Here is a 19,742-nt window from a genome sequence, read left to right on the forward strand (position 1 = left end):
GTTCTTTGTTGTGTGTGTCTGTTTTCCATGTCTGGTCTGTCCCCGGATTACATTCTTTTGATTACCGCTATAACCTTGGTTCCCTTGATTACTCTTTATGTATAGTGACCTTGTGTTTAATCTATCTTCCTCTCGTTGTCATATTCCCCATTTTCCGTTGTAATTGGGGTAGCAATAATTTCATTGTCAAAAGGAGGATACCAGGCATCATTGTGAGGGGTTGCGAAATATACATACGTGACTTCATTCTTTTATCAAGTTCATGAAGCGTAGAACCACAGTGTTGAAATAAGAACTCCTATAACAGAATGTGACATAGTTTGTCACGCTTTGGTAAATTACTACCATAAAGTAAATGTGTTACTACACTCTTTAAAAAAAACAGCATGTGAAATTACCACCATTCATGCTTTTTTTTGGTTCGCTTTCTATTTTCCGAGTATCGGAATCTTTTTAGAATATATATTGCAAGTAATAATAACCAAATTTCAGGAACAGTTATGTATCAACAGAAAAATTGACATCCTACTGGGATTTCCCTCCTTCATATTGGGAATGGGGTAATTGCCGTTACCACACTCCGTCTGTCACCAGTGTTAATGGAGGTCGATCTATCCTTCGTCGTTTTGTTTGCTGTTGGTTTTGTTTCGGTACCTCTTTGTTATTTGTTGATCCCGTTTTCCTTGTTCTTTTTGTTTTGTTACTTTGCTCTATATAACGAGGATGAAAATTGTGAATATGTCAGAGACAACTGCCCTACCGGGATTAAAAAATGTTTTGGTACGTAGTTTCGTTTTTTTTTCTGTAACAGTGTATGGATAAAACTAAACCTTCTGATATTAATGCCCATTTTGTACTTGTTGATATGCATGAATTTGAAAAAAAAGACACGACAAAGTAATGAATGATTTTATATCATAGTTTTTCGGCAGTCGATTTTCCAATATTATCCATGATTGCATGCAGTGAGACAGCCAGCTAGACCATCAGCACACTGAATGTTACAATGAGTAAGATGCGTCTTATCGTGGAACATTGCGGTACAATTGGTCTCACATTTGTTGAATGTATCATCACACGGACAGTAGCAATGACTATGGTGACTTTGTTGATAGGAATCACGACATTGTAAGGCACAATATACATGCATCATGGCCAAGCTAACAAATAATACGAGTCGTAACATCTGCAAGTAGATGTTATTAAATGAAATTCCAACATTAGCGAAAAACAGTTAGTCAGCAGTAAAAGTTAATGTTATGTTTAAAAAAACCCTTATTTAGAACATCAAAAACATAGGCTGCCTTCATATAAAGAAAGAAAACGGGAATAAAATAGAGACAGAAACAACAAACAGAGTCTAGGAAGTGTAACACACGCATACACATACACACGTACATTAACTAACTGGGACTTTCTTCAAACTCTGGAAACAAAGACCTGAATAACCAATAGGGAAAACATTATTATAGGTAGTCTCCGGAAGCAGAAAACTATACGTCTGTCCCAATTTATGTTTTCATCCTTTCATATGCTGCTGATGACAGGTTACTCATTTAAACAAGTGTACAGCAGATATCGAAATTTGCAATATTATATTATTAGTACTTTTGTATTCAATGTGACAACATAGCGATCGTTCATAATTTGCGACAGAAAAAACAAAACATTTTTCATGCCTAAACGAATTATATACATTAAATGCACAACTCAGTAATTTGTAGGTGCGTTCCTTTTTAACGATGTGTTCAAAGTTACAACGGTTACAATACACAATGCACTATCACACAGTTCAGTTAATAACCGGAGTCTCGTTCTCCGGTAAAACAAATAGAAGTATGTAAGGATATTAGTCTGTGATGACAAAGTCCCATTTTTTTGTATTCAAACTTACCTTCTATAAGTGTGGTCAGTTATCTAGTTGGAAAAGATATGACATTCGCGAGTTCATGGACGATATACTACGAAGATAAGACAAAGAGACCTGAGTTCACAAAATGTACTCTTTCTATAATCAAAATTGGACACTGATCATTTGTGACGCATAAATTAATAGTACATTACATTGTTTCGTTAGACTTTTGTTTTGATGAACTAGCATATCAATAATGTCCGTGTAATTGGAAAGCACAATTCGCAAAACAAAAATATGCAATTCGCCACTGATCAGTAGACCCCTTGGTAAAAGCACACGGACATACAGATTCGACCTCAGAATTAAGATTAAGTCAATTAACCGGCTATTTAAATCCACTAAATGGGGTTTCATAGTATCTCAACAAGAATCTAGCTCCAATTTCCTGCAAAGAGGTACATTTTTACCTCATAGTTATTTTACAACTTTGCGATACTGAGTACTTAATGCCGCCTCTTAATGCAAATTAGTTCACCACATCCAGAAGAGCTTATTTTCTTGAAAAAAAAGTTATATAGGATCCTCGGTGGAAGGGCTGATAAACAAAATTACACCTATTATATAAGAATGCAATAAAAAGTCTGTAGAGACTGGGCTACACAACCAAATATGCCACTTATGAAAATCATATGATAATTGACATGTCATAATCATGTGATTTTGGCTTGGAAACATGTAATAATCATATGTTTGCGGAAAAAAAACCAAACGATTATCATATGATAATGATAATGATTAAAGTTTTATGTAGGTCAGTGAGTGCCAATGCTACATCAGTTTTCAAAAACACCGATGTAGCAAAAACATTGTCTACTAAACATGAAAATTATGATGTCGTATCAGCAGACTAAGCCCAAAACAACATTGTTTTTGTCTGCAAAACGTTTTACATCCAATGTTTATTATCAGAGATAGACGTAGAAAATAATAGCAGTAATAAGACCTATACTGCTACCACACTCTCCAAAGAAGAGATTGTAGAAAACCATAAATCTGTGCTATCCTCTTTTAGCCTCTCTACCAAAGACGAGGATTGTGATTTACCGTCTATGTACTGTCCTAAACTCCACAATAATCCATACAAACAACGTTACATAGCTGGATCTGTAAAATGTACCACCAAACTTCTTTCAAAACTTTTAACTCACAGTTGTCAAAGAGGGTCTGCAGTCCTACCACAACACTTGTTACTCCCGTAGTGGTATTAATTCAATGTATATTCGAAAGATCTTTTGGAGACCATCAGTTCAAGACTATTATCGAATATTATAGCATTATAGCATGTAATGATTTTTCAACACTGTTTACTTCCATTCCCATTACTCAGTTAAAATCCCGACTTAAAAACATTATACATATTTGTTTTTCCAAAAAAGATGGTACACCTAGGTACAAATATATAGTTCTTGGTAGATTCCTTATACTTGGTAAGAAATAATTCCAAATCATCTTCCAAATATACAGAAGGAGATGTTTACAAAATGCTGGAATTTTTAATCGACAACATATTTGTCCAGTGTGGTGGACGCGTTTTTCAACAAACGGTCGGCATTCCAATTGGAACAAATTGTGCTCCCCTACTTGCTGACCTATTCCTTCACTCTTATGAGGCTGACTTTATAGCTGATCTGATCCGAAAGAATGAATATCGTTTAGTTAGATCCTTTATTCTCAGTTTCCGCTATATAGATGCAGGGTAGGAAACTCGTAGAAAATATTTACCAGACCACAGGGTACATCAAAAAGTTACCTGTCTTGATTAAAATGTACCAGCCCCGAAAATTTATGCAATAAAATGCCAATCAATTTTCCTTTTCATATTCTAATGTATTTTGATGTTACAATGTTAGCATGACAAAAAAGAATAATTTGATAAACCTAAAGATGTTCTGTAATATGTACGACTTATGACTTGTGACTGGATGAAAACACACTGCAACAAGTGCATATATAATTGAGACACTACTGGTGACTTTAAAGAGCATTTCATTTTTAGCGGGTTGATTTTTGGTCTACAATGTAATTCAGTATGCAATCTGAAAAGTTCTGCTTTAAGTAAATAAAAATTATACTTTGATTTCATTTATTGTTACTTTACTTTTAAAGAACTCGTTACGAAAATAGAAAAGGGTAATCCCAATAACCTGTTAAAATAGGACGACCACCGGGCTGTAAAAATTTAATATTTGCCGCCCGATAGTAAAACAGGCAGTCTCGGGCGGTCGGGCGGGCTATAAATTCCAACTCTATTAGATGACGTATTATCATTAAACAATCCTAATTTCGGGGATTTGATAGATCGCATCTACCCCAAAGAAATTGAGATAAAGGATACTACAGACACTGTGAAGTCAACCTCGTATCTTGACTTACACTTAGCAATCAATGGCAAGGGAAAACTATTGACCAAACCTTACGACAAACGTGATGACTTTTCATTCAGAATTGTCAACTTTCCTTTCATCTGTGGCAACATCCCTTCAGCACTTGCGTATGGAGTGTTCATATCACAGCTCATAAGTTATGCCAGAGCTTGCCGAAACTACGCAGACTTTTTGTATCGCGCTATACTTCTAACAAGTAGGCTTCTAGAACAAGGTTATGTTGCTACAAGATTGAAGTCATCATTACAGAAGTTTTGTGGTCGTCATTATGAACTCGTGGATCGTTTCGTATCCATCTGCGCCATGAAAACTTATTTGTTCAACGCGTCATAGTTTCCTTTCCTCTTTCGACTACCCCGGACTTGACTCTTTATGAGCAACTCGGTGGGTGGTTCTGGAAAAACAGAGGACGCTTACCCTACCGATGTACCTGGTCCATGCTCCCAATTTTTAGCGGAGTCCGAGTTGCTCATTTGCTTTTGTTCTTTAAATGTACTATTTTAATGACTTTATGTTCTTTGTTTTGTTGAGTTATTTGTTTGTTTTCCATGTCTGGTCTTTGTCCCTGGATTACATTCTTTTCATTACCGCTAGAATCTTGGTTCCGTTGATTACTCTTCCACAACCAAGGATAGAACGCAAGAACCCTGGATAACAACGTAGTACCAATTCGAACAATGCCAATTCAATAAATGGATATAGTATGGAAGCCGTCCTGTCATACACTATATCAATTAAACAATTGACTTATACAAGCAATAGACCCCTTCATATACAGTCAACATCTAAGTAGGATACAATAGTAAAAAAATATAGTTATATAAGATTAAGATTTTCATTGAAATCTGAGAATAGAGGATGTAGAAACAACTCAATATATGTACAATTTTTATTACAAACATAACAAGTAACATCATGACGTTGGATACAGTTATCTCCGACCGACAGAGCAAGCTTGGGGTTTTAACAAGCGGTTTATAAGCACATATAAAACAGGACGAAGTGTAACACTTCAAAATGTAGTTTTGCACTATTAATACGATGTTAATATAATTGATGTTTGCAAGTCGATTTCCAGTTTAACTCATCTCAACTTGATAAACTATATATTCGCAAAAGGCGCACAATGAGTTAACTGAAAGGTATATAAGTATTTACAACAATTGAAATGATTTATTCCAATACATGTAATTTCTCACTGTTTCCTATACCAACTTGAGAAATGCAGCTGTTTCCTCTCAACAAGTAAGCATGAAATTATTTTTAGTTTATTTGACAAAGTTATTGTTACATGTCGATAAGAAGGAAACAGAAAACTGTTTTAAAGGTAATTCCATACTTTTAGTTTATCGTACACCAAAACAAAAACTTGTGTAGGAGATAACATATTTATAAGCTAAGTAGAACAATTCTCTCGTTAAAGTACATTTTTAAAATTACAAACAGATGGTAGATTCACCAGAAATTAAAAAAAATCAATGCATTTTTTTAATAAATCTTACTTAAAATGTAAACAAAATATTAACAAACAATAAAGTTATATAAAGTCATATACTATAAAGCATTCAGAATACATTTTGGTTTCTTCTAAGCTGGAATGCTTTGAGATGCTTGAAAGACAGAAGATAAACATTTAATGTAGTGCATATTTAAATAACAGCGAAGAATACAACCATTATTTCATAATAAGCATTTCTCCTTACCAACTAATAAAAAAACAAAAATACATAAAATATGGTTGTGTAGTTTCTATTTTAACGAAAGTTGGACGTGCAAAGAAGTGTTATATCCAGAAAATAATTTATCACACAACATGGACAAAACATGATGTAACTTCGAATTGGATACACGGGTATGAAGATTTTCACATTATTCTAAGATCAGTTTAACATATCTAGCAAATAAATTCAGAAGCTCAATTCATGTCAATATTGCTATTGTTTTGGTCTGAGAAACTATGCCTGCATGAATTGGAACTTCTGGCCATTTCCGCTACGTGTCCCGTGTAACGAGAAAGGATGAGTAGTTCCGAATGTTCAATCATAGATGACATTGCCAAATCTTGTATACCTGATGTTGCTGAGTTAATATTCTGCCTATAACATGATCTAACGTTCGAATGAAAATTGCACTAATCTGTGTTGATCACATTACCGATATAGGTTAACTCGGAGTATTCCGATTTCGAAATAAACGGACGGAAACAACTAACCACTTTAACTTGAGTTTGTTAAAATGCAGTGAACGGTTTTTGCCTGAATTTTTAAAATCAAATTTAAAGTAAACAATTTGAATTTTCTATAGACAAAACCTTAGGATTGTTTTTGTGTAATTTATTGACATGATGCTTTTCTTAAATCCATTAATAAATACTTGACCTCTTAACAAACTCCTGGGTGTTTAATCTCTAGTTGATTTCACGCCCTATTGCTAGTATGCTGGAAAAGTTCGGTTGATTATTTGGAAAACAAGTGCAAATCACTGGAGCGGCCCCTTCTCGGAAACTGCATTAACCGAAGAAGGAAACAACATGTTCCAACACGCATTTGGTCTAATTTTAAAATTGGTTCAGATATTCTTCTAATACGTTTATACAAATAGCCTTCACATAAATGGTTTAGATATTATATTAATGACCTGTGAAATGTTACTTTACAGTTGAGATTTACATATAAAATACAAAAGTAACCATACACACAAAACATATAGCTTACGCGAAGATATATAAAAGTGCACCGCTATTCTTGAGTAACATACGCTAATTAGCATTTGTAGGTTATCAACCAACAGTATAACAAAAATAAACAACTGCAGCCGTTTTAAAAAAAATCGTTAGAGTAATATCAGTCGTAAGTTATGACGTCACAATATGTTGATCTACTATGACATCATAACTTAAGACTAATTTTACAATTACAATATTTCAGTAGGATAACTGGAAGGAACACATTAGTCCTTTTTACAAAATATCGTAATTGTAAAATAAGTCATACATTATGACGTCATAAAACGTTGAAATACTGTGACGACATAACGTCATACAAACAAGTTCTGATTATTCAGAAAAAGACTCAGTAAAAATACATATGGACTCTCTGAATAATGTGTATAAAATCATGTTCAAAAAGTTAATGGGACGGTCATACAATCTTTTAGACTGTGTGGTTAAGGCACAACGAAATACACACATTTAAATGGACACATTGGCTTTTAAAAATAATAAACAGAAAGATAATTTATACATAAATGCACCTACAACTTGAGGCATATATATTTTTCAATTGAACAGAAAAAAAACTACAGGTTATCAAACATATATGAATTGCTAGGTCTTATTTTTATCAAAAGATAAATTTCCAATGCCTCATATATACACGCTATTCGAATCATCCAAATATCATAACAAAAAGTTTATAGACAATAAAAACTAACATTCAAAGAGATATAAACTTTAAATAAAATGATACAATACAAATTGTGAAAAAAAATCATAACATATACGAAAGTATAAAATTACGTAAAATATACTCTTTCATCAGTTACCTTGGTTTTTGGCAAATGTAAACTTTTAGTCTAGGACAATACACAATTAATCACAATAACAATAATCACAGTTCAAAATCTTCATTATGTTTGTATTTAAAATATCACAACTTTGGTTTTGAATCAGTCAATGTCTACTTTATCGTCGTTTTCACTTGCCTCATTTTTCGGTGGATCATTCTCGTTATTGGTGATGGCGTTGTCATCTTCTACAATGGGACACGTTTCTACATTGATGTCAGCTTCACATACAACTTGATTTCTTTCATCATTTTCTTCGTTTATAGACATTTGACTTACTGGTGTCATGGGTGGGTCTTTTTTAAATTCTGGCGGTGCTTTATTCCGGATCCCAAAAATCTGGTCGAGTTTTGAAATAACTTCCTGATGTTCCTTTTCACGCATTGTTAAAGTGTTGAGCATTTCATAACGGAAACTAGATATATCCTGTTTTATTTCTTCAAAGTCGTCTGGAGAAAATGGATAAAAAAGAGTAAATTAATAAGAAACGCAAAGGAAACAAAACAACAAACAAACAGTAAACATAACAAAAACGTATACAAATAAAAATTGTTATTGTTAATTATTCATTCAATTATTCATTCATTCAATGAGCAATTATAAAATTATTTTATTTGATAAAACGATATAAAAATAAATTATTTAAAATTTCGTTTATAATTTACATTAAACATCAAAAACGGCAAAATTCAATAAATTAAGAATTTTGAACTAAAGTGTGATTTTCAAATATCTCAAGTATAGTGCTCAGAAAAATACAAAACCTTCTAAAAAAGTACCAGTAAAAACCTATAGATAAAATCATAAGTCAAATTAACTATAGATTCATAAAAAATCTCAGTGGTGCTGAAAAGCATGTATTTTGTTTTTGTATTCTGAAAATACGTCATGGTTTAAAAGACTAATCAAGGGAACCAAGGTTATAACGGTAACCAAAAGAATGCAATCCAGGGACAAAGACCAGACATGGAAAACAGACATTCACAACAAAGAACATAAAGTAACTAAAATCATACATACAAAGTAACAAAAGTAAATGAGCAACTCGGACTCCAGTAAAAACTGGAGCATGGACCAGGTGCATCGGTAAGGTAAGCGTCCTCTGCTTTTCTAGAAACACCCGCCGAGTTGCTCATAAAAAGTCAAGTCCGGGGTCGACAAACGAGGAAAGGAAAACTATGACCCGTTGAATACATCAATTTTCATGGTGCTGATGGATACACCATAACGATCCACGAGTTCACGATGACGACAATAAAACTTTAATTTACACATTTATTCGTTTAACGTTGTTACCACTTGACATTACAAAACCAAATTTAACATAAAAGATACTGTCATTGGTAGATAAAATCACTTTTCATTACTAGTATGCGAATACTTTCATTACCTACAAGGTGAAATGGTTGAATTATAGCATTTACTATTGATGCATATAACTTATTCAATTTTAAGAAACTTAAATAACCAGATCGCACATACAAAATAATTCCCGAGTCAAATATGCATTATAAAGTACCTGTATTGTTCGTCTGAAGTAGTTTATCTAACTGTTTTATTTCCCTACCTCTTTTCAAATTAGCAGAAGAATTTGTAAGAATAACATCTGAATATTTTATATATTCATTTTCTTTAAGAAAGAAAGAAAATGGTTATCGATGTAATTTTGGAATGTGTTCCCTTTTATTTGGCTGGTAAGTAAGCACAAAATACAATATCAAAATATATGAACTGACAAGAAAGCAAAGTAAAGACTGTGTGTTTACTTGAAACAAATCTACAATATTTTAAGGCCATTTTAAAAAGTATGTGGGTAATGAAAATATTGGCATACATGCTGATATGACTTACATAAAAGGTATTTTGAAAACAAGGCATGTTTTGGTGAAATCAAAGGCATGCATCAAGATAACACAAGAATTAGAAGAATATTAAAGAACTCTTAAATGCATTCTTGGACCACAGCACTCTTCATATAACAGGCTATATAATCAAGGAAATCACAACTTGTACACGACATACAAAATGTATGAAACGTACAGCATGCAATGATTTAAAACTGTAGAACGTTTATTCCTCATTTCACAATTTTAGTAAAAATGAGGGAAAACTGCTAAAAATGATCAAATATCGAATATTATCGGGTAAATACAAGGACATATGTAAACTGGACTGAAATCTAATTTTCAATTTTGTAAGGGAAAACTTAGCTTTAGAGATGAATTTCAAATATATTTTTCATTTGAAAAAAAGCAAACAAATAACGGTTTACAGTAGATGTGATGCATGTTCAACACCATTGCACAATATCCTGTTTTAGTATACCTTTACCTTCGGTGACTTCCGCTTCCCTCTGCATGTCAAATATATATCTCTGGACAATTGTCTGTATCACTTTCTGCAAATAGATTCACTTCAACGTAATGCATTGTTTGTATTAATTTTACGTTGTGTATATACGTCTCATTTAATTCATAGAAAAAAATGCCTGAATTTACGGAGGAGAAGTAATACAGATAAGTTGAAACTTCTGATAGGCATGGAAAAAATTAATCCCTAAAGTATTTGACAGATAAAATAGAAAAAAAAGTTTTTTTTCTTTCAGGGAACTTATCTATATTTCTTTTTTTTTCAAAAAGTTCACAATATTAGTTGGAAGAAATATAAAAGCAGTCATCTAAGACAATAGATGCTTTTGTATGTTTGTGTAAAAGTACAATGCAACAAAAACCTTTTAAAAAGATAAGTTTGTAACATTAATCATACTACCCCGCATAAAAATGCATATCTTGTTAAATAGAGATGAATTTATCATCTAAAAGAAAACTAACTGTATATAATAAGTAATTGTGAAATGATATATATATTATATTCCATAACACCTACATGATAACTCTGTTTGCCGGATAGACTTTCAGTACTCCGTCGTCTGTCTATATCTGCTGGTTTTAGATGACCATCACTACTCTGCAGATGCAGATTTGATCGAACATTACCCCTCGGCATGTGTTTACTATTCTAAAAATATCAAGCATACAATACGATCACTGTTTGTTAAAGAAATAATGTATTTAGAAAGAAATCTCGTATTTTATTGTATTTGTTTTAGATAAAAACAGACATAGAAATCTGTAGTCTTGAGTGATTACATGATACATTTATTTACTGATATCCTTCATTGACTGCTGTCTTTAGCTACATATTTCAAATACATTTTCCCAAGTCCTAAGTAAATAAAACAAGAATAATCTACACCCGATGCTTACCGTCCCATTCTGGCGTCCATTGCTTTCAGGTGCAACATCAGGGTTTGCGTCCTCTGGTGTTTCGTTGTTGTCACTTTTACACATTTTTGAACAGCATCTTGTAAATTTGCTAAAAATTGCCTTTGGCAGTCCTAGCATGTTTAATGGGACTGGTAAAACCATTCCTTCCCCTATGTAGTCCATATATAAAACACTTCTTGCAAACTTCCATTCAGCATCGGCATCTTCCTGTTACGAAAATAGTTTTGACGACGTAAGATAAATATTTGATGAAGCTGAACAATATTCAAATAATTCCCTGTATTAAGCAAGGGGCTACAATGTTATAGTTATTTTGTCATACTTGTTGTAACTCATTAATACTGGATTCGGCTTCCAATTTCGATATTTTTGGTTTTTAGTACTTTTTGTACATAATTTATTGTTGCATTTTAACTTTCTATTTGGTTCTAATGCTGCCGATGAGATGTAACTCCTTGAAAAACATGTACAGTATATCGAAATTTTCAATATTTATATGTTTGGTATTTTTGAATTTAGACACTACAGGGTCGATTCCACTGCTTATGTAAAATATGTCCCCGGCCAATGGGATTCACTACACAGTAGTCAGCCTTGTCTGACCAGAACAATGTATCATATATTATTTGCATAAATTTTGCCGCAGCATGGAGCTTCTTTATCAATGTTTCAAGGTGCAGAAAGCTAAATTCTCAATGACTATAAATTTTGACCATTCAAGAACAATAAACTTACAGTGATGTCTTGGTAAGATCTGGTCATCATGGCAATCAACATATTGAGCAACACAACAACCATAGATATATTGTAAACACCATATATAATATAACCGATGTCTTCCGTAAGTTTGTTATCGTATTGGTCTAACTTGACAACGTCGGTATCACCACGACCAAACATCGACCAGAAAACAGTTCGGAATGTGGCTAAAACACTGATAAATATAAATAGCATCTATGGTAATTAGATTAGGAATAATCAATGTTTGCACGATGATATTTGAGAAATCCAGTGTATTGGCATCAATATTGAGTATACAAATAATTCACTAACAAACCATTTTTTAAAACATTTTACGGCACCATGGACCTGATATTTATACTTACTCGGCAAAGTTTTCTTCTGCTTTGGTGGTAAAGTTATGCCTTGTAACTTCGATATTTTCTCTCATACTGTAGTACCAGAACAAGTTGTGTAAGCCAACCATAAATGCTGAGAACACCAGGACTATAAATGCCAAGAACTTCAGGATATCCTAGAAGGACGAGAAAATTATCGGAAAAAATAAGACAAAAGTTTGTAAAAACTGTTTCGCAGGGCGCAGATTAATACGAATGGAGAGGTCCCTTAACAGTTGGGGCAAATATGGACACACCATTCAAATTTGACACGGGCATTGGCAACTTGTAGAGCAATTTGAGAAACATATTTTCTCATGGTCAAGTAATATGCGCATATCAATAAAAACGTCTGTTTGTGGGCCCCTCTTGGTTCATCTTTCGTAAACAGGTTAAATTTAACCCCTAAAATCAACCCAAGACTGTCTTTTGTGGTACAGAATGTTGTGAAACAATATCATAGACACTCATAATTATGCCTTTACAGGAATAATATACTAGTAGATAAATTATGCCACCCTTTTGGTCCCTCTTTCCAACATGTTTTGAGCTTTTTTCTCATAGTACTACGTTGAAATTTTCATGTAGAACCTATCCAATGCTAGTTTTGGATAACTGAAATTAATGGATTTGTTTTATGGTTTCCTAATTTGATACCGTTCTTTATAAAAGAGTCTTTGAAATATTAAGCAAACAAGACGTAGGTTTCATTTCATTTAGACCTTGATTGCTAATTTGCAACATGTACTTTACTTTGAGGTGCTGTATTGTTGTCTATAGCCTTCCATCTCAAGTTTCATCTTATGATATAATATTATGTATATTATGGCGTAAGATGACACAATAAAGAAAAAAAGGGATATATGTAAATTCATTACCTTGATCATATTTCCCAGTGAGATTTGCAGTGGTCCTAAAGCCTCATTAGCTGGAAGTAAGTAGGATATCCGAGAGAAGCTGAGTATATTAGCCAGAGCAAACAAACCTTCTGCCATATTAATGGGATCCCATGCATCCCAATAAAAGCGGTCTAAAATATGATGGCTTAATTAAATATATATCTATTTATGGTAATGAGGAATTGAACTTACCAAAGAAATACAAAGTTGTAAAGATAAGCTATATATATAATATATATTCATATATGATTCACATTTCAGTTGATACTTCTAATATCAGCTTTCAAAATTTTATAATATTAATATTTTTTTTAATTTGAAGTGCCTCTACCAAAGTCATGACCACTGCAGTACCAGCTACCCCGTTTGTGTTGTATATATTTTAACATTTTAATTTTAATTTTAATTCGGACTTGACTTGATTATGGATCGGATAAGTGTTCGGTGATTTTGTTTTACCCTTATTTCCTTCTTTTATACATAATTTCAAGCCTTTGAACATTTTCAATCAACGATTTAAATGTCTACAGAAATCAATAACCATCGATTTTATAACAAATGTCTTATTGAAAAGTCATTGCAAATCTTGATAGAAGTTACTTCATTTGCCAATTAATGTAAATATGCAACTACCTTTAATTTAAGAGCATGACTATTGAATTAAAAGCTTGACAGAGTGGTACATTTAAGATCTTAATAGAAGTTACTTTATTAATTAATATTAATCAATCAATTAGCCTCTTTTAAGACTGAGCTATGAAGTCTTGCTAAAAACAAGCTGACCCAATTTTAAGTGACAAAATCATTTCCAGCTTTGTCAGTAATCGTCAACATTAATTTAAAAGCAGATATGTGTTCAATCATAGAAGCAATTAAAATCCCGTATTTACCTGCATTGAACCAGTAAAAAGGCCAATTCTGGTCTTCGAGTAAGTCATTTGCTAGTGCCTGAACTGATGCTGATCTTACATACTGAATACCAAAGTAAACCTAATGGAACAAACGGAACCAAATCATAGCACAAAAAATTGACAGGTGTCTTTTTTAGAATGATTCCGAAATAATGCTTGTGATGATGTATCCTGCAGTTTATTGTTAGGTAAAATATTGAAAAAAGTTCACTTTTTATATACATCACTTAGAGGATAATTCATAATTTTTATATTCCTTTTAATAACTTTTCATGGAATCAAAACTTGTTCAGTTACTACAATAACATTACAACAAGAAATATAACCTTCAATTATTGCATTTAAATCAACAAAATGTCACAATAAATGTATAAATCGCATAATGGTTTAAACAATATGTAATCCGTATAGTAAGTGTTATGATCATGCACTACATCACACCAGTATATAATAAAATATACTCTAAATATATATATATATATATCACTTTTTTCAATATTAGCCATTGGATTTTTCTGACTGATGTATTTCGGAGGTTTTCACTACAACTTGCTTATAATTAAATAAATAAAATATTTATTGTTTTTTAATCAGCTACCAAGGGTAATGAAACTCAAGTGACACACAAATGACAAATATAAACGACGATCAAAAGTTCTTTTTAGTTGATTTTGCCCTTGTGATGTATGTTTAGTGATTTATAATTTTGACATATTCTCTGTAATATATTATTGAATCAAATTTGTAGTCATTGCTTTCGTATTCATTTTAATTTATGATCAGATGGTGGTTTACTGTTCTCACCTTGAACATACAAAAGTATCGTAGAGTAAAGGATGAGAAATAAAGTGTCAACAGGGTAATATCCATCAAGTTGTACCATGATTTTGCGTAGGCTTTCAACCCTTCTGTGAATATCTGATTACACTCCTGGCACGCCATACCTTTAATTTAATTAAACATCACACAACGATTGCATGTCGTGCGTTTATTTAAGGAGGGACTTAAATAATCATTGAGTTGAACAAGAGGTATAAGTTAGGTACAGATTAATAATGTAATAACCGTATATCTCTCAACTATAAAGTCTCATGACACGAATAAGCATACATTTATCTGCTGATGATGACAATGAGTAATTATTAAAAATAAACACCGTCCGAAGGATAATGATTTCAGCTGCTACTATTGTTTCCTTTTTCCGCAAATACAGATTATCGACTTTTCACTGAGCAAATATTTACATTTATATCATGTGCATAGGCTTTGTACAAATATACCAGAAATTCCGAATGGTTTAACGTTTAACAGAATATTGAGATTAGCTGTGTCAGCAAATCATTGTGCAATATTACGATATCGAGCTATATATAGTTTTTGTGAAACAATCACGCTTTTGAAATTCACTTCGTTTTGGAAGAGACATTGTTAATAATGGTAGTATATCAAAGATAAATCGAACATAACATTAACTTTTATTGACATAAACATAGACAGGAAACTTGCGACCTAAAAATGTTTATAATAAAGGAAATAAAGCACAAATTACACCATTTTCTGTATTAAAGTTAAAATCAAAAAGAGTAATCAAGGGAACCATGATTCAAGCGGAAATAAAAATAATGTTATCCAGGGACAAAGACCAGAAATGGAAAACAGACATACACAAGAAAAAAACATACATTAAGCAAAACGATACATGCAAAGTAACAAAAGTAAATGAGCAACACGGACTCCACTTAAATATGAGAGCATAGACAAGGTCAGCCGGTAGAGTAAGCATCCTCTGCTTTTCTAGAAACTCCCATTGAGTTGCTCATAAAAAGTCAAGGTCCACGGTAGACGAAAGAGGAAAGAAAAAATATGAAACGTTGAACAAATCAGTTTTCATGGAACATGGTGCAGATGGATACACCGTAATGATCCACGAGTTCATGATGAAGACCATAAAACGTCTGTAGTGATGACTTCAATCTTGTCTTGTAGCAACCCAACCCATTCCAGAAGCCTAGTTGTAAGACGTCTAGTGCGATACAAAATGTCTGCGTAGTTACGGTAAGCTCTGGCATAAAGTATGAGTTGTGATACTGAAACTCCATACGAAAGTGCTGAAGGGATGTTGCCTCAGATGAATAGAAAGTTGACAATACGTAATGAAAAGTCATCGCATCGTTTTCCTTCGATCTATAAATGTAGGTCAAGATATGATGCTGATTTCACAGAAAAAAAACCTTTAACAACATTCTCCTTGTATATGAAAAAAACTCAATATTTCGCAATATAGAGGGGACAAAATAACAAAGTACTCACCTATGACCCAGGTTGTAATCATAAGTTGTGTGATAGTTGGTATCAAGGGCCTCATGGGAAAATCAAGCCCATATAAACTCTGGTTGGTTGCAGCAAACAACTGTTGGTATTTTGAATAAATATCTGGATATTCTGTTTTAAGAGTTGTGTCTCTTGAAACCGTCTGTGATGTTTCAGCCGTTGACACGATAATAAGAACCAAAAACGCCATGAAAGACATCGTATGGCAAATAAACTTAACACATGGGTATTTAAGAATCCGTATACACTTAAAAAAAGAAAAAAAAAGTTTTGGGAGAATGAATCATGTAAATGAAGAACAAGGTAGTAAATCATGCTATAAAATGCAATAAAAAATATCTTGTATGGTTAAACAGTAACTGATACGATCACCATGTGCGATCTTTTCACTGGTAACATCTATAAAGTATTTGGCAGATTCAAAAATATAAGATCGTACTGAAAGTACCCACCGAAATCCCAGCATGAAAATAGGGACGGTGAACAGGGTACAGGGAGACAGGGAGAAATTGGGCAAAACAAAGAAGAACGTGGACTTGAGAAAGGAGAACAGAGTTCGGAGAAATGAGAACGGCCCCCTGTCTATCCCTTAGAATAGAACAGAGTAAAAATTTCCACGGATAATGATCGCGGTAAACAAAGTATGATAAACAATTAAACTTATTCAGCACTGTGTTATTTTGTAACATTGTAAAAATGACGTCATTTTTGTATATTGAAAGTACGATATCCGCTATCATACACCGGAAGTTTTGTATCACCTTTGGAAGTGTTATCAAAGTACAAGTAAACACCAGTGCAATTAACACTGGAAATAGTTCAAACCGTGCTCAATAGTCTCCCTCGTATTAAAATTAGCTTTTATTATCTATTATGTAATGAGAGGTTCCCAGACACAACATGCTTTAATGATCGTTTTTCTGTCAACACTTTCAATAGTAAGTTTACCTTTCCTCGTGGTGCTATTAGATATACAGCAACAAGAAATGGGTAAGCCATGAAAAAAAGCATAAACAATAAGATACGTTTGGCCCAGCTGGCTCGTTCTAAAACTCCTATACCCTCGTACCATGTACTGACAAGTCTCTGCTGACAACTTGAGTGGGCAACAAACTAAAATTAGAATGACGAAAGACGTTTCAAAGGCAACATTTTTCTTATATTTTCATTCTTTTTAGTCTTATACAATAGTCGAGTCCGTTAGGCGTCGAAATATGTAACATTGTTACGTTAAGGAAACTCGTATATATAAATGACATGCGGCACAGCTTCGCCCTAGGCTTAAAATTGTTTTGTCGGAAATGACGTAATATTTGAACAGGTCTGTTCGAGACATCTCCGCAGCAACATTGTGGTGCATTGCATCATCAACAAAATTGTTATTGAGTATTACAAGTGGTAAATTGAATGTGATTTTACAAAATGGAGTCATACAAGTCACTTCAATTCTTTTTTTATGAGCAATACAATTGTTTCCAATGAAACAAATTGAAAATGTATTTACATGAATTTCAAATGAAAATAGCCGGTTATGAATGTTTGACCCCTATACTTTATTAGCGTGGACTACCGCATACAAAGTAATCCGTCCCAAATTGACAGTTTTTACACGACGGCATAAAACTTCGAGAAAACCCATTGCTTTATCTGTGAAATTAGTTTTGGCATATTTTGAGAAAACATGAAATATGCATGAAGAAAAGTTCGTGATTTAGGTTATCTTTTAAGAGCTCAAATTTTACCATTTAATTGTAAGATAGAATCATAAAGTGCTCTTAGATAAAAGAAATTTAAAATATTCAGAATGAGTTATATAAGAAAAAAATTATCATTTGAAGATAAATTTTCTTCAAGTAATCAATAGGTTTGAAGGTGATTACAAAAAAGCAACAGTATTTTTATATTTTAAAGCGTGTTCATTATAATCTCTGAAATGATCTTGATCGTACCACGCCTATAATTGCACTTCTACAGACGTGATTAAAACAGTTATTTTTAGCATAATTTGACTTTGCACTTTACATATTATATTATTTTATTTGTTCTAGGTTTTGATGAAAACAACCTTCAATATAAAAGTCCAGTTCATTCAGTTGTGACATCAAAAGATTTATTTCTCATATTAATGTTATTTTTAAATGGTAAAACCATGTTTTTAGCGTATTTTGTGCTGTAAATGACTATAATGTAGTCTTTTAGTTCTTTTTGTATAGCAATTTTTGGGGGTTTGGCATGTTATATTTCACACCCGGTCCATGCTCCCAGTTTTTAGTGGAGTCCGAGTAGCTCATTTACTTTTGTTACTTTGTATGTATTAATTTAGTTGCTTTATGTTCTTTGTCGTATTTGTCTGTTTTCCATGTCTGGTCTTTGTCCCTGGATTACATTTTCTTGATTTCCGCAAAAATCTTGGTTTCTCTTTAATTGTCCCCATCATTAGTATCACCTTCAACAAAAATTCATCAATAAACTTTGATTATCTTTCGTGATAGATGGAAACTAGTTTTGATAATTTTTTATTCTCTAATAGATAACCAGCTGCGAATTATGACTTTACATTGTAAATCTTTCAATTGTTACTCAAAAGTTTTTTATTTGCGTGAAATGTTATATAAATGATAGTTCTATACAACAGTTATAGCATGAACACATTATAACTTTAGTTTTTAGACTTTTGAGAAGATAAAGACCCATATTCAATACAGGCAGAGAGCTTGAAGATTAAACAATATATTTATGATATACAATATTTTTTTAAATACCATTATATGTGTATATTTTCGTCTTTCCAAATTTCATTATGATAGAGATATATTATTGTCTTACTTTGCAGGCAAAAATTAGTATTCATTTTTATCGAACATCGATAAAGTGAAGAATTAGAACATGTCTTAAACTTAATTAAGAGACCATGTTAATGCAACAACGAACCTTCTTTTCGTTGTATCGAATGGCCAATTTAAATCTTGCTAAGCTTTCAAATTTATTATCTCTCTGCGTTCCTGTCTTGTTAAGAACTAGTTCCAATTCTTCCTGTGTCCTTACGCGGCCCAGTAATCGTACTACATACTCACTCAGGCTATCTGACAAATCTTTGTATTCTCTCTGTAATGAAGGAATCATTATCGATTATGAATTTCTTAAAAATCAGTCTGGATGAAGCAGTGTAACTCAACGACTAATAAAAAACAAAACAAAACAATACTAAACCACCTAATAAAGACAAACAAATAAAACAAACAAACAAAACATAAAGAAGGAATCAAGGGAACCAAGGTTATAGCGGTAATCAAAAGAATGCAATCCAGGGACAAAGACCAAACATGGAAAACA

General features: G+C 32.7%; 1 protein-coding gene and 1 long non-coding RNA gene across 4 annotated transcripts in view; both read right to left on the reverse strand.

Moving 5' to 3' along the window:
• Nucleotides 1-895: 895 nt before the first annotated feature.
• On the reverse strand, nt 896-2,496 carry LOC148616076 (uncharacterized). Its single transcript, XR_015921900.1, has 2 exons — nt 1,895-2,496; nt 896-1,186 (listed from the first exon to the last, which is right to left on the reverse strand). It is a non-coding gene; the product is annotated as an uncharacterized LOC148616076 (long non-coding RNA).
• A 2,678-nt stretch (nt 2,497-5,174) lies between these two features.
• The window catches only part of LOC148616077 (short transient receptor potential channel 7-like), a 38,867-nt gene continuing 24,299 nt past the window's right edge, over nt 5,175-19,742 (reverse strand). For all 3 annotated transcript variants that reach the window (XM_088582763.1, XM_088582764.1, XM_088582765.1), the window contains exons 4-15: nt 19,341-19,514; nt 17,358-17,522; nt 16,389-16,656; nt 14,883-15,022; nt 14,058-14,157; nt 13,147-13,298; nt 12,257-12,405; nt 11,886-12,084; nt 11,130-11,357; nt 10,750-10,881; nt 10,195-10,261; nt 5,175-8,312 (exon numbers count right to left, since the gene is read on the reverse strand). In XM_088582763.1, coding sequence (XP_088438889.1) covers nt 7,966-8,312; nt 10,195-10,261; nt 10,750-10,881; nt 11,130-11,357; nt 11,886-12,084; nt 12,257-12,405; nt 13,147-13,298; nt 14,058-14,157; nt 14,883-15,022; nt 16,389-16,656; nt 17,358-17,522; nt 19,341-19,514 — 2,121 coding nt within the window. In that variant the 3' untranslated portion in view covers nt 5,175-7,965. The remainder of the gene's footprint in view (nt 8,313-10,194; nt 10,262-10,749; nt 10,882-11,129; nt 11,358-11,885; nt 12,085-12,256; nt 12,406-13,146; nt 13,299-14,057; nt 14,158-14,882; nt 15,023-16,388; nt 16,657-17,357; nt 17,523-19,340; nt 19,515-19,742) is intronic.

This window comes from Perna viridis, chromosome 5, assembly GCF_037379345.1.
Source record: "Perna viridis isolate PV_CMFRI_1.1 ecotype Kerala chromosome 5, ASM3737934v1, whole genome shotgun sequence".
Taxonomy (NCBI): Eukaryota; Metazoa; Mollusca; class Bivalvia; order Mytilida; family Mytilidae; genus Perna; species Perna viridis.